Raw genomic sequence first — 16,658 nt, forward strand, 5'->3', positions numbered from 1 at the left:
CAGGCACATGCCCAGAGGCACACACCTACATCAGGCACATGCCCAGAGGCACAACACTACATCAGACACATGCCCAGAGGCACACACCTACATCAGGCACATGCCCAGAGGCACACACCTACATCAGGCACATGCCCAGAGGCACATACATACATCAGGCACATGCCCAGAGGCACACACCTACATCAGGCACATGCCCAGAGGCACACACCTACATCAGACACATGCCCAGAGGCACACACCTACATCAGGCACATGCCCAGAGGCACACACCTACATCAGGCACATGCCCAGAGGCACACACCTACATCAGGCACATGCCCAGAGGCACACACCTACATCAGGCACATGCCCAGAGGCACACACCTACATCAGACACATGCCCAGAGGCACACACCTACATCAGGCACATGCCCAGAGGCACACACCTACATCAGGCACATGCCCAGAGGCACACACCTACATCAGGCACATGCCCAGAGGCACACACCTACATCAGGCACATGCCCAGAGGCACACACCTACATCAGGCACATGCCCAGAGGCACACACCTACATCAGGCACATGCCCAGAGGCACACACCTACATCAGGCACATGCCCAGAGGCACACACCTACATCAGGCACATGCCCAGAGGCACACACATACATCAGGCACATGCCCAGAGGCACACACCTACATCAGGCACATGCCCAGAGGCACACACCTACATCAGGCACATGCCCAGAGGCACACACCTACATCAGGCACATGCCCAGAGGCACACACCTACATCAGGCACATGCCCAGAGGCACACACATACATCAGGCACATGCCCAGAGGCACACACCTACATCAGGCACATGCCAGAGGCACACACCTACATCAGACACATGCCCAGAGGCACACACTACATCAGGCACATGCCCAGAGGCACACACCTACATCAGGCACATGCCCAGAGGCACACACCTACATCAGGCACATGCCCAGAGGCACACACCTACATCAGGCACATGCCCAGAGGCACACACCTACATCAGACACATGCCCAGAGGCACACACATACATCAGGCACATGCCCAAGAGGCCACAACCTACATCAGGCACATGCCCAGAGGCACACACCTACATCAGGCACATGCCCAGAGGCACACACCTACATGAGGCACATGCCCAGAGGCACACACCTACATCAGGCACATGCCCAGAGGCACACACTTACATCAGACACATGCCCAGAGGCACACACATACATCAGACACATGCCCAGAGGCACACACCTACATCAGGCACATGCCCAGAGGCACACACCTACATCAGGCACATGCCCAGAGGCACACACCTACATCAGGCACATGCCCAGAGGCACACACATACATCAGGCACATGCCCAGAGGCACACACCTACATCAGGCACATGCCCAGAGGCACACACTTACATCAGACACATGCCCAGAGGCACACACATACATCAGGACACATGCCCAGAGGCACACACTTACATCAGGACACATGCCCAGAGGCACACACCTACATCAGGCACATGCCCAGAGGCACACACCTACATGAGGCACATGCCCAGAGGCACACACATACATCAGGCACATGCCCAGAGGCACACACCTACATGAGGCACATGCCCAGAGGCACACACTTACATCAGACACATGCCCAGAGGCACACACATACATCAGACACATGCCCAGAGGCACACACTTACATCAGACACATGCCCAGAGGCACACACCTACATCAGGCACATGCCCAGAGGCACACACCTACATGAGGCACATGCCCAGAGGCACACACATACATCAGGCACATGCCCAGAGGCACACACTTACATCAGACACATGCCCAGAGGCACATACATACATCAGGCACATGCCCAGAGGCACACACTTACATCAGACACATGCCCAGAGGCACATACATACATCAGGCACATGCCCAGAGGCACACACTTACATCAGACACATGCCCAGAGGCACACACTTACATCAGACACATGCCCAGAGGCACACACATACATCAGGCACATGCCCAGAGGCACACACCTACATCAGGCACATGCCCAGAGGCACACACATACATTAGGCACATGCCCAGAGGCACACACCTACATCAGGCACATGCCCAGAGGCACACACCTACATCAGGCACATGCCTAGAGGCACACACCTACATCAGGCACATGCCCAGAGGCACATACATACATCAGGCACATGCCCAGAGGCACACACCTACATCAGGCACATGCCCAGAGGCACACACCTACATCAGACACATGCCCAGAGGCACACACCTACATCAGGCACATGCCCAGAGGCACACACCTACATCAGGCACATGCCCAGAGGCACATACATACATCAGGCACATGCCCAGAGGCACACACCTACATCAGGCACATGCCCAGAGGCACACACCTACATCAGGCACATGCCCAGAGGCACACACCTACATCAGGCACATGCCCAGAGGCACACACCTACATCAGGCACATGCCCAGAGGCACATACATACATCAGGCACATGCCCAGAGGCACATACATACATCAGGCACATGCCCAGAGGCACACACCTACATCAGACACATGCCCAGAGGCACACACATACATCAGACACATGCCCAAAAGCACACACCTACATCAGGCACATGCCCAGAGGCACACACCTACATCAGGCACATGCCCAGAGGCACACACATACATCAGACACATGCCCAGAGGCACACACCTACATCAGACACATGCCCAGAGGCACACACCTACATCAGGCACATGCCCAGAGGCACACACCTACATCAGGCACATGCCCAGAGGCACACACATACATCAGGCACATGCCCAGAGGCACACACCTACATCAGGCACATGCCCAGAGGCACACACCTACATCAGGCACATGCCCAGAGGCACACACATACATCAGGCACATGCCCAGAGGCACACACCTACATCAGGCACATGCCCAGAGGCACACACTTACATCAGACACATGCCCAGAGGCACACACATACATCAGGCACATGCCTAGAGGCACACACCTACATCAGACACATGCCCAGAGGCACACACATACATCAGGCACATGCCTAGAGGCACACACCTACATCAGGCACATGCCCAGAGGCACACACATACATCAGGCACATGCCCAGAGGCACACACCTACATCAGGCACATGCCCAGAGGCACACACATACATCAGGCACATGCCCAGAGGCACACACCTACATCAGGCACATGCCCAGAGGCACACACTTACATCAGACACATGCCCAGAGGCACACACATACATCAGACACATGCCCAGAGGCACACACTTACATCAGACACATGCCCAGAGGCACACACTTACATCAGACACATGCCCAGAGGCACACACCTACATGAGGCACATGCCCAGAGGCACACACATACATCAGGCACATGCCCAGAGGCACACACCTACATGAGGCACATGCCCAGAGGCACACACTTACATCAGACACATGCCCAGAGGCACACACATACATCAGACACATGCCCAGAGGCACACACTTACATCAGACACATGCCCAGAGGCACACACCTACATCAGGCACATGCCCAGAGGCACACACCTACATGAGGCACATGCCCAGAGGCACACACATACATCAGGCACATGCCCAGAGGCACACACTTACATCAGACACATGCCCAGAGGCACATACATACATCAGGCACATGCCCAGAGGCACACACTTACATCAGACACATGCCCAGAGGCACATACATACATCAGGCACATGCCCAGAGGCACACACTTACATCAGACACATGCCCAGAGGCACACACATACATCAGGCACATGCCCAGAGGCACACACCTACATCAGGCACATGCCCAGAGGCACACACATACATTAGGCACATGCCCAGAGGCACACACCTACATCAGGCACATGCCCAGAGGCACACACCCGGACACACTACCACACACACATATAGGCTGGTACCCACATGGATGCTGGTGAATAGGCAGATTCATATAATGCATACAGAAGTACATATGGATCTTACCCGGCCCTTTTCTATCTCCTTGGTTGTCATAACAATAACCCGGCTGTCCTCCTGCCAGACCATTTCCCAGAAGTCTCCTGTGGTGGACAGCAGACATCCCTGACATGCTATGAAGTGCTTCAGTGGCTGGCCACCCTCCCAAAGCTGATTCTGTGGGAAAAGAGAACACGTTAATCTCATGAGTACGCGAATGTTACCATTTGATTTTTCTGTTCCTTCCTCTTTGCTTATTTAGGGCCAGATTACAAATGGCGCACTATTTAGCGCTTTCACACGAGCGTAAACGTCTAGAAGTAACCTTTTTGTGCTCGCCGGGTAGCGTGTGTATTACAAGTCAAATGTAAAAATGTGCGTGTAGGGCAAAACCTGACTCGCGATATCTGGCTAACACTTATCGCTCGTGTGCTAACCCGACAGGAGTTATTCATATTTCACGTTCAAATGTTCTTCACATACAGGATAATGTCATTTTTATTGTAAATACATATTTTATATATATATACCTGTATATACCTGTATATATATTCTTAGAAAAAAATAGGTATATATATTTATTTTACATTAACATTATCAGATCATATATAGAATTATATATATTTTTTTTCATATATTTGTATATTTGAGGTAATTATATACATATAACCAATAGAACATTTTCTTTCATGTGCATAGACCATGTACAGAATATTGGCAACCATACAGTGTTTACGAAGCTATAATACACCGTCAATAGTCTATAGGAATCCTTTCAAAGTATATTTAGTAGAGACACAAAAACTAGTATTAAAATGGTTGTGATCAAGTAGCATATAGTGTATAGCTAACCTTCATTGGTTTATATATGTTGTTATGTAGTTGCCCTAAACTTGTACGAAACAACCTATGGGATTGGTATGTCATTTTAGATCAAGGGTTTATCAGTAACTTCTGTGGTTAAGCATGCATATAGAACGTTTGGGGAAGTGAAAGTGGGATATATTTTCCTTAGTTTAACAGGTAAACTCTATGGGGGGGGCAGAGCTAGCGATAATGGAGAAGGCTTGTGACTCATATGTGATTCAGTGTCATAAGGAGAGGTATTTCTTATATTGTGAGGTCAACAGATAGAGAGATTAAGGGGCCGATTTATGTATCGTATCATGTCCGCAGCACATCGATAAATGCCGACAGTATACGCTGTCAGCATTTATTATTACACAAGCAGTTCTTGTGAACTGCTTGTGCAATGCCGCCCCATGCAGATTTGCAGCCAATCGGCCGCTAGCAGGGGGTGTTAATCAGCCTGATCGTATAGGATTGGTGGGGGATTGATGTCTGCAGCCTCAGAGCAGGCTGACAAGTTATGGACCAGCAGTCTTTAGATCGTTACTTCATAACTGCTGTTTCTGGCGAGCCTGGGTTTCGACCCCATATTCTGAGCTTATTAATTTATTGATAGTGTAGGTGTATTTGTAACTTAGGTTAGGATTTATTTTACAGGTAACTTGGTATTTATTTTAACTAGGTACAATAGCTATTAAATAGTTAATAACTATTTAATAGCTACCTAGTTAAAATAATTACCAATTTACCTGTAAAATAAATCCTAACCTAAGTTACAAATACACCTACACTATCAATAAATTAAATAAACTACAATTATCTAAACTAAACTACAATTAAATACACTAAACTAAATTACAAAAAAAAAACACTAAATTACAAAAAATAAAAAAAGATTACAAGAATTTTAAGCTAATTACACCTATTCTAAGCCCCCTAATAAAATAACAAAGCCCCCCAAAATAAAAAAAAATTCCCTACCCTAATCTAAATTACAAAAGTTAACAGCTCTATTACCAGCCCTTAAAAGGGCCTTTTGTGGGGCATGCCCCAAAGAAATCAGCTCTTTTGCCTGTAAAAAAAACAACACCCCCCCATTACAACCCACCACCCACATACCCCTATTCTAACCCACCAAATCCCCCATTAAAAAAACCTAAGTCTAACCCCCAAGTGCTCCTTACCTGTCCTGAAGACCGGCGGAGAAGGTCCTGTTCCAGGCGGAGATGTCTTCTTCGAGGCGGCGACCTCTTCTTCTTCCAGGATCCAGCCGGCGCGGAGCGGAGGAGTTGAAGACCTGCAATGCTGGAACTGAAGATCGGCGACGCTGGAACCGAAGACCTCTGGAACTGAAGACCGGAGCCGGAACGTGGAGGATCCTCTTCATACGATCGCCGCCGTACACTGAATAGGAATTCAAGGTACGCGATTAAAAATGGCATCCCTTGAATTCCTATTGGCTGATTTGAGCCTTCAAATTCAAATCAGCCAATCGGATGCGAGCTACTTTAATTCTATTGGCTGATTTGAATAGCCAATAGAATAAGAGCTACTGTAATTCTATTGGCTGATTAGAATAGCCAATAGAATTACAGTTGCTCTTATTTTAGATTAGGGTAGGGAATTTTTTTTATTTTGGGGGGCTTTGTTATTTTATTAGGGGGCTTAGAATAGGTGTAATTAGCTTAAAATTCTTGTAATCTTTTTTTTGTTTTTGTAATTTAGTTTAGTGTATTTAATTGTAGTTTAGTTTAGATATTTGTAGTTTATTTAATTTATTGATAGTGTAGGTGTATTTGTAACTTAGGTTAGGATTTATTTTACAGGTAAATTGGTAATTATTTTAACTAGGTAGCTATTAAATAGTTATTAACTATTTAATAGCTATTGTACCTAGTTAAAATAAATACCAAGTTACCTGTAAAATAAATATAAACCCTAAAATAGCTACAATGTAATTATTAATTACATTGTAGCTATTTTAGGGTTTATTTTATAGGTAAGTATTTAGATTTAAATAGGAATATTTTAATTAATAATGTTAATATTAATTAGATTTATTTTAATAAGAATTTAGTTAGGGATGTTAGCGTTAGATAGGGTTATTATACTTAATATATATATAATATAATAACGATATTAACTATATTGACCCTAATATAATTAGGGTTAATATAGTTAATATAGCTGGCGGCGGTGTAGGGGGATTAGATTAGGGGTTAATCTATTTAATATAGGTGGCGGCGGTGTAGGGGGATTAGATTAGGGGTTAATCTATTTAATATAGGTGGCGGCGGTGTAGGGGGATTAGATTAGGGGTTAATCTATTTAATATAGGTGGCGGCGGTGTAGGGGGATTAGATTAGGGGTTAATCTATTTAATATAGGTGGCGGCGGTATAGGGGGATTAGATTAGGGGGTAATACATTTATTATAGGTGGCGGCGGTGTAGGGGGTAGGTAATATAGATGGCGGTGGTGTAAGGGGCTCACATTAGGGGGTAATATAGATAAAATAGGTAGCAGCGGTGTAGGGGGCTCACATTAGGGGGTAATATAGATAATGTAGGTGGCGGTGGGGTCCGGGAGCGGCGGTTTAGGGGTTAATAACTTTATTAGGTGCGGCGGGTTCCGGGAGCGGCGGTTTAGGGGTTAATACATTTATTATTATTATTATTATTAGGAGAGTGAGGGGGGATAGCGGATAGAGGGTTAGACGTGTCGGGCTATGTTTGGGAGGCGTGTTAGACAGTACGGGTGATTTAATAATTTAGTCAGGTTTTTTATGCGGCGGCAGTTTCTAAAGTGCCGTAAGTCACTGGTGACTCCAGAAATTTGTACTTACGCAGATTTCTGGACATCGCTGGTTTGTGAGACTTACGGCACTTTAGACTCTGACGGCGCCGTATATGGGATAGCTCGAGTTGCGAGCTGAAACTATGGGCGGCACAGGTTTCCACGCTTGCGCCGAAACCTGCGCCGTATATTGGATCGCGCCCCAGATGTGCTGCATCCCTCTCCTTATGCCCAAGTGTTCGCATATGAAAGACTATAGGGGTTACTAGAGCCCTTGAACAGTATGTAGCATAGATAGTGTAAGTATAGCATCTCATATAATTAAGACATGAGCAGCGTAATTATAAAACTTCCTTAATACAAATGACTTAGGGAGAGAAAAAGTACTTAACTTAGCTTAGGTATCACTATGTATCGTTTCACATCAGTATATATATATATCCCTTCCACTAGTAGTACAAAATATTAAACCAGTGCTCATGATACCGCTAGGGTGTCCGTTAGGAACTCATTCCGACATATCAGATCAAGTACGCTTTATGTACACCCATCTGATTCACAGTCTAGCCCACACCCGCTTTTAGGAAAGTATATGAGTCCACTGGACAGCAAAAAAAAGGTTCTCCAACATCTTAGGTAACTCCAGCTCACCTGAAGTTTTACATACCAGTTCCAGGCAGCAACCAATACCAGCGAACCTGGTGCATGTACTTCACATAGCGTTGTGATGGCTGTGTCTCCCGCATCCTGAGGTTGCTCACTGTAAGGGACTGTATAGTAGGTCATTTGCCATTTGCAGAATGTCGCCAGTTATTTTCCCTGGGTAGATGCCTCTATCACTAATTGAGAGTGTCTCTTATCCAAAGGCTTCTAAACAGTTGGATTTTCTCCTGGAACAGTATAGGGCTCCTGCTCCGTTGGTCCACACATATCAGATTGTGTAGTGAGATACCCTGTCTTATACTTCATGGTCTTAACGTCTGGCTTATCAAGTCGGTTTGCTACTGCCGTGGAGGCAATATCTTTAGCGCTTTATATTTCAGATTAAGTAGGTGGTGGATGCTGGGGCCCCAGAGCGTCCCCACCTTTATAGCCGGTTATGGAGGTGCAAGTATAGGCATCAAGTGCCACAGACGCCGCCTTAACGGGTTGAGACATCTGTTTGAGTTCAAGTTCAAACGCAGTTCTGCAGGCGTCTAGGAGGTTGTTTATCTCTTCAATGATGCATGCTGCCGATTCCATATTATGGTTGTTCAATAGTTGTTGCTATTAGTGGTAGTGTAGCAGCAGTGAGCTGGACTTATTCCTCGCGTTAATCACCACATAGAATGAAAGATAGCCGCTCTTGAAGTCTCCGATCTGTAAGGTAGACGTCAGAACAGTGGGGTTCTCTCCGCAGATCGTTCCTCTCTTTAGTTTTGGATGACTAGGTCACTAAAGCCTGCAAGTTCACAGTAGTAATAAATCATAGAAGCCTGAACTGTCGCCAAATTAGTTTTTTATATAGAATATAGCCGGAGCTGCCGTGATGTGCGACCGTTCAGCTTCAGAGTTAGCTCCGCCCCCCACAATTTTATATATTTAATAATAATTTTAAAAAATCTATGGGAAGAACATAAGAATGTAAAATATGCGTAACGTTCTTCCAGGATTCACGCTTTAGGTCTAATGCGGTGTTGGGTTAGCGCACAATAAAGAAGACCAGTTCTGTGAGTTAAACCCTCACAGTACAGACAATCCTATCCAGCACTAAACAATTCATGGTAAATTATAATCAAACAAGGTGAATATCAAATAGCTCAACCAAAATCAACAGAAAATATATATGCACATGATTAATTGCAACTGAGCTATACAAAACATGAGCAGGCAAATTGTGTGAACTGTTCTAGATATAAAGTGCAATAAACACTGTTACGGTACCAACAGTGTACCAAGGGTTAATACCAGGGAACAATGTCCTGCATAGGGAATCATCAATTCACAACCCAGCCAGTTTTCAGGTTTAAAACAGAATGACTTTATTAAAAGGCCATGCCTAGTATTTATGCAGCTCTGACCCCCCCCCAGATGGGGGTTGAAAGAATGTTGTACATTAGATAAAAGGAGAAACCGCCCTGGGACATGATACAATAGAATTATATTACTTAACACTTTAAACACAAGACACTCTTGGCTCTTCTTATCACTAGGCGTCTTCTCTCTGGAGGTGATCAAACAATGGAATGCTTAGCACTAACTTTAATGACAGTACACAATAGCTAAGGCCAGCAAACCTGTCTTTAGAAATTAGCTTCTTAAAGTCTTAAAGCTGAACACAGTTAACTCCTTCAGTCCTGACAGAAGGGTCTGTCACATAGCTCCCCCCTTGTGGAACACTCCGGCAGACCCGGCTTGACCCTTTGGCGGGTCAACCTGGGGATGACCGGACTAGGGTGGTAGGCATGTCAGTTTGCCAGGACATTCCATCTGTATTCCCGTTATGAGAGAGAATTCCTGTCCATACAAACAAGGGTTCAACTTCCTCAGTGCCCAGACTAGGGCTAAACAGTCCTTCAAACTCCCATCAGCTTCTTTACGAGTTTTCTGTACCTGCTCTTTATAGGTATCCACAATCCCTTCATACTGACATAGGGTGCCCTTGAGTTGCTGCACCTCACTATGAGCCAGCGTCAGCTTCTCCTCCAGTGTCGCTAAGTTTGTCTTTAAGGTTTCATGTTCCACTCTCAAGCTAGTGTTTTCTGCAGTCTGTCGGTGCAGCTTGTCTAGCAGAGATTCCTGTTCTAAACGTGCTTTTTCCTCTGCACTCCTCTTCTCTCCCGCTAGCACTGTTACGTGATTATTTAACGTGACCATTTTATCCTCTACGTGACTCTTCTCCTTCATCAGCGCATTGTAACGGGACTTCCACGTATCAATAGCGGATAGAGATTTACTGAGCTCAGCGTCCTGGGGCTTAGCAGCAGGTGGGTCAGTCTCTGCTGCACGGATCTGGGCATGGGTAGTCACAGGGTTAACATCAGCGGGACCCATAGGAGCGTAGGCAGAAACAAGGGGGTCCAAGTTATTTCCAAGGAGAACATCAGCGGGTAAATCCTTCATGACCCCCACATTCACAGGTCTAGCGCCCACTCCCCAATCCAAATGTACCCTGGCAACAGGTAGGCGGAACACAGCGCCCCCTGCTACCCTCAAAGCCACAGTGTCTCCAGTGTGCTGTTTCTCAGACACCAAGTTCTTTCGAAGCAAGGTCATGGTAGCACCAGTATCCCGCAGACCACTGACCTCCTTCCCATTCACTTTAACCAGTTGCCGGTTATTCCGGCGGGCAGCTTGCACAAGGTCTGCCTCATGTAGGATGCCCCAGCATTCTTGCGCCTCTATGTAGCGGGCCGCAGGCTGAGGATTACGTGGGATTCCGCCGGCGGGTCTTCTCCAGGACTGTGCTTGGTTCGCTGCGTTTAGGGGACACTCTGGTCTTTTGTGCCCTAGTTGCTTACATCCAAAGCACCGAATAGGTTGTGAGTAGCCCTGCGAATTGAACCGGGCTCTCTGAGGGTAGTTCGTGGCCGGAGGCCGTGGGGTATAGTGGTGCGCCGGGGTTTGGTAACTGGCAGCTGCTGGGGTGACTGGGGGTCTGTACTCCACTCTAGCAGGGGGCTTAGTGGTAGCAGTGTCCAGTTTGCGGGCATCCGTATACTCATCTGCCAAGCGAGCCGCTTCATGCAGGGTGGAGGGTTTACGGTCCCGAACCCACTCTCGAACTCCTGCGGGTAACTTGTCGAAGCAATGTTCCAACAGGAATAGCTGCAGCACCTCTTCCCCAGATACGGCTTGGCACCCCGCTATCCAGTGAGCTGCTGTGCGGTGCACCTTACATGCCCACTCAAGGTAGGAATCTCCAGCTAATTTAACAGTGTCTCTGAACCGCCTCCGGTATGCCTCCGGTGTAACCGCATACCTGGAGAGCAGAGCCTCTTTTACAGTATTATAATCCCCGACTTCCTCATCTGGAATGGCCCGAAAAGCCTCACTGGCCCGGCCGGATAATTTTCCGGATAATATCGTGACCCAGTCCTCTGCGGGTACCTTGTGTAGTGCACATTGCCTCTCAAAATCCACAAGGTACCCATCAATCTCTCCTTCTGTTTCCAGGAAGTTTTTAAAAGCTGCAAAATGTACTTTTCCCTTTTCCACTCGGGTTGCTGTGACTTGGGCTGCTGCAGCGCCGCTTTGGCGAAGTAGGTTGGCCTCCACAGCTGCTATGACCCGGTCGATAATTTCCGCAGATGGGTTGGGGCCATAATGTGCCAGTCTTATTTTAACCGCCCGATCAAAGCTTGCTTCTTCGGGGGTTCTGTCTGATATGCTGGGCCCATTGGTTCCTTCTGTCCCTGGTACTCTTTCCATCTTAGTCAGTGTTGTAATAATCCCCCTCTTCCTGAGGTTACTGGCTTGTGTAGTTGCTCTTCTGGGCGATAAGGTTCATTCCGTCGCTTGCCACCAATTGTTACGGTACCAACAGTGTACCAACGGTTAATACCAGGGAACAATGTCCTGCATAGGGAATCATCAATTCACAACCCAGCCAGTTTTCAGGTTTAAAACAGAATGTCTTTATTAAAAGGCCATGCCTAGTATTTATGCAGCTCTGACCCCCCCCCCCAGATGGGGGTTGAAAGAATGTTGTACATTAGATAAAAGGAGAAACCGCCCTGGGACATGATACAATAGAATTATATTACTTAACACTTTAAACACAAGACACTCTTGGCTCTTCTTATCACTTAGGCGTCTTCTCTCTGGAGGTGATCAAACAATAGAATGCTTAGCACTAACTTTAATGACAGTACACAATAGCTAAGGCCAGCAAACCTGTCTTTAGAAATTAGCTTCTTAAAGTCTTAAAGCTGAACACAGTTAACTCCTTCAGTCCTGACAGAAGGGTCTGTCACAAACACAATCTATAAACTGGAGTAATACTGTATAGGATTGTCTGGGTTTAACTCACAGAACTGGCCTTTACTTTTACATACAATCCCTGTGCACCATCTCTGCAATTAATTTTTCTTTATACAGAGCAGTTCTGAGAATCTGATGATGCTGATATAATATATTTCTATATATAATCTGTTTATATAAAATGGATATCTATACCTATATATCTATACAAATAAATATATATTGTAAATATATATATATAGCTGTGGAATCTGTTGGCACTCTACAAATACCTGATAATAATAACAATAATAATAATAATATATATACACATACATACACACATAAATATATATACATACACACACATAAATATATATACATACACACACATAAATATATATACACACACATAAATATATATTCATACACACACACATACACACACATAAATATATATATATAGCTGCGGAATCTGTTGGCGCTCTACAAATACCTGATAATAATAATAATAATATATATATACATACACACACACACACATACACACACATAAATATTTATACATACACACACATAAATATATATACATACACACACACACATAAATATATATACATACACACACACATAAATATACACACACACACACAAATATATATACATACACACACACACATAAATATATATACATACACATACACACACAAAAAACAATTTATGTAAGAACTTACCTGATAAATTCATTTATTTCATATTAGCAAGAGTCCATGAGCTAGTGACGTATGGGATATACATTCCTACCAGGAGGGGCAAAGTTTCCCAAACCTCAAAATGCCTATAAATACACCCCTCACCACACCCACAATTCAGTTTAACGAATAGCCAAGAAGTGGGGTGATAAGAAAGGGACGAAAGCATCAAAAATAAGGAATTGGAATAATTGTGCTTTATACAAAAAAATCATAACCCCCACAAAAAAGGGTGGGCCTCATGGACTCTTGCTAATATGAAAGAAATGAATTTATCAGGTAAGTTCTTACATAAATTATGTTTTCTTTCATGTAATTAGCAAGAGTCCATGAGCTAGTGACGTATGGGATAGCAGATACCAAAGATGTGGAACTTCCACGCAAGAGTCACTAGAGAGGGAGGGATAAAATAAAGACAGCCAATTCCGCTGAAAAAATAATCCACAACCCAAATCAAAAAAGTTTTAATCTTATAATAAAAAAACTGAAATTATAAGCAGAAGAATCAAACTGAAACAGCTGCCTGAAGTACTTTTCTACCAAAAACTGCTTTAGAAGAAGAGAAAACATCAAAATGGTAGAATTTAGAAAAAGTATGCAAAGAAGACCAAGTTGCTGCTTTGCAAATCTGATCAACAGAAGCTTCATTCCTAAAAGCCCAGGAAGTAGAAACTGACCTAGTAGAATGAGCCGTAATCCTTTGAGGCGGGGATTTACCTGACTTTACATAAGCATGATGAATCAAAGACTTTAACCAAGATGCCAAAGAAATGGCAGAAGCCTTCTGACCTTTCCTAGAACCAGAAAAGATAACAAATAGACTAGAAGTCTTTCTGAAATCTTTAGTAGCTTCAACATAATATTTCAAAGCCCTTACTACATCCAAAGAATGTAAAGATTTCTCCAGAGAATTCTTAAGATTAGGACACAATGAAGGGACAACAAATTCTCTACTAATGTTGTTAGAATTCACAACCTTAGGTAAAAAATTAAATGAAGTCCGCAACACTGCCTTATCCTGATGAAAAATCAGAAAAGGAGATTCACAAGAAAGAGCAGATAACTCAGAAACTCTTCTAGCAGAAGAGATGGCCAAAAGGAACAAAACTTTCCAAGAAAGTAATTTAATATCCAGAGAATGCATAGGTTCAAACGGAGGAGCCTGTAAAGCCCTCAGAACCAAATTGAGACTCCAAGGAGGAGAGATTGACTTAATGACAGGCTTGATACGAACCAAAGCCTGCACAAAACTATGAATATCAGGATGATTAGCAATCTGTCTGTGAAAAAGAACAGAAAGAGCAGAGATTTGTCCTTTCAAGGAACTTGCAGACAAACCCTTATCCAAACCATCTTGAAGAAATTGTAAAATTCTAGGAATTCTAAAAGAATGCCAAGAGAATTTATGTGAAGAACACCAAGAAATGTAAGTCTTTCAGACTCGGTAATAGATCTTTCTAGACACAGATTTACGAGCCTGTAACATAGTATTAATCACTGAGTCAGAGAAACCTCTATGACTAAGTATTAAGCGTTCAATCTCCATACCTTCAAATTTAATGATTTGAGATCCTGATGGAAAAATAAGCCTTGAGACAGAAGGTCTGGCCTTAACGGAAGTGTCCAAGGTTGGCAACTTGCCATCCGAACGAGATCCGCATACCAAAACCTGTGTGGCCATGCTGGAGCCACCAGAAATGAACGCTCCATTAGGATTTTGGAAATCACTTTTGGAAGAAGAACTAGAGGCGGAAAGATATAAGCAGGTTGATAATTCCAAGGAAGCGACAACGCGTCCACTGCTTCCGCCTGAAGATCCCTGGATCTGGACAGATACCTGGGAAGTTTCTTGTTTAGATGAGAGGCCATCAGATCTATTTCTGGAAGCCCCCAGATTTGAACAATCTGAAGAAATACCTCTGGGTGAAGAGACCATTCGCCCGGATGTAACGTCTGGCGACTGAGATAATCAGCTTCCCAATTGTCTATACCTGGGATGTGAACCGCAGAAATTAGACAGGAGCTGGATTCCGCCCATACAAGTATCCAAGATACTTCTTTCATAGCCTGAAGACTGTGAGTCCCCCCTTTATGATTGACATATGCCACGGTTGTGACATTGTCTGTCTGAAAACAAATAAACGATTCTCTCTTCAGAAGAGGCCAGAACTGAAGAGCTCTGAAAATCGCACGGAGTTCCAAAATGTTGATTGGTAATCTCGCCTCCTGAGATTCCCAAACCCCCTGCGCTGTCAGAGATCCCCATACAGCTCCCCAACCTGAAAGACTCGCATCTGTTGAGATCACAGTCCAGGTTGGATGAACAAAAGAGGCCCCTTGAACTACACGATGGTGATCTAACCACCAAGTCAGAGAAGATCGAACATTGGGATTTAAGGATATTAATTGTGATATCTTTGTATAATCCCTGCACCATTGGTTCAGCATACAAAGCTGAAGAGATCTCATGTGAAAACAAGCAAAAGGGATTGCGTCCGATGCAGCAGTCATGAGACCTAAAATTTCCATGCACAAAGCTACCGAAGGGAAAGATTGAGACTGAAGGTTTCGACAAGCTGAAACCAATTTCAGACGTCTCTTTTCTGTTAGAGACAAAGTCATGGACACTGAATCTATTTGGAAACCCAAAAAGGTTACCCTTGTCTGAGGAATCAAGGAACTGTTTCGTAAATTGATCCTCCAACCATGTCTTTGAAGAAACAACACAAGTTTATTCGTGTGAGATTCTGCAGAATGTAAAGACTGAGCAAGTACCAAGATATTGTCCAAAAAAGGAAATACCGCAATACCCTGCTCCCTTATTACAGAAAGAAGGGCACCGAGAACCTTTGAAAAGATCCTTAGAGCTGTTGCTAGGCCAAAAGGAAGAGCAACAAACTGGTAATGCTTGTCTAGAAAAAAGAATCTCAGGAACTGATAATGGTCCGGATGAATTGGAATATGAAGATATGCATCCTGTAAGTCTATTGTGGACATATAATGCCCTTGCTGAACAAAAGGCAGAATAGTCCTTATAGTCACCATCTTGAATGTTGGTATCCTTACATAACGATTCAATATTTTTAGATCCAGAACTGGTCTGAAAGAATTCTCTTTCTTTGGAACAATGAACAGATTTGAATAAAACCCCAGGCCCTGTTCCAGAACTGGAACTGGCACAATTACCCCAGCTGACTCCAGATCTGAAACACATTTCAGAAACGCTTGAGCCTTTACTGGGTTTACTGGAATGCGTGAAAAAAGAATCTTCTCACAGGCGGTCTTACCTTGAAACCTATTCTGTACCCTTGTAAAA

General features: G+C 44.5%; 1 protein-coding gene across 5 annotated transcripts in view; it reads right to left on the reverse strand.

Moving 5' to 3' along the window:
• Window positions 1-3,981: 3,981 nt before the first annotated feature.
• The window catches only part of LOC128640335 (tyrosine-protein phosphatase non-receptor type 6), a 601,976-nt gene continuing 589,299 nt past the window's right edge, over window positions 3,982-16,658 (reverse strand). For all 5 annotated transcript variants that reach the window (XM_053692826.1, XM_053692828.1, XM_053692827.1 and 2 more), the window contains one exon: window positions 3,982-4,182. In XM_053692826.1, coding sequence (XP_053548801.1) covers window positions 3,997-4,182 — 186 coding nt within the window. In that variant the 3' untranslated portion in view covers window positions 3,982-3,996. The remainder of the gene's footprint in view (window positions 4,183-16,658) is intronic.

The sequence above is a fragment of the Bombina bombina genome, chromosome 9 (assembly GCF_027579735.1).
Source record: "Bombina bombina isolate aBomBom1 chromosome 9, aBomBom1.pri, whole genome shotgun sequence".
Classification (NCBI taxonomy): Eukaryota; Metazoa; Chordata; class Amphibia; order Anura; family Bombinatoridae; genus Bombina; species Bombina bombina.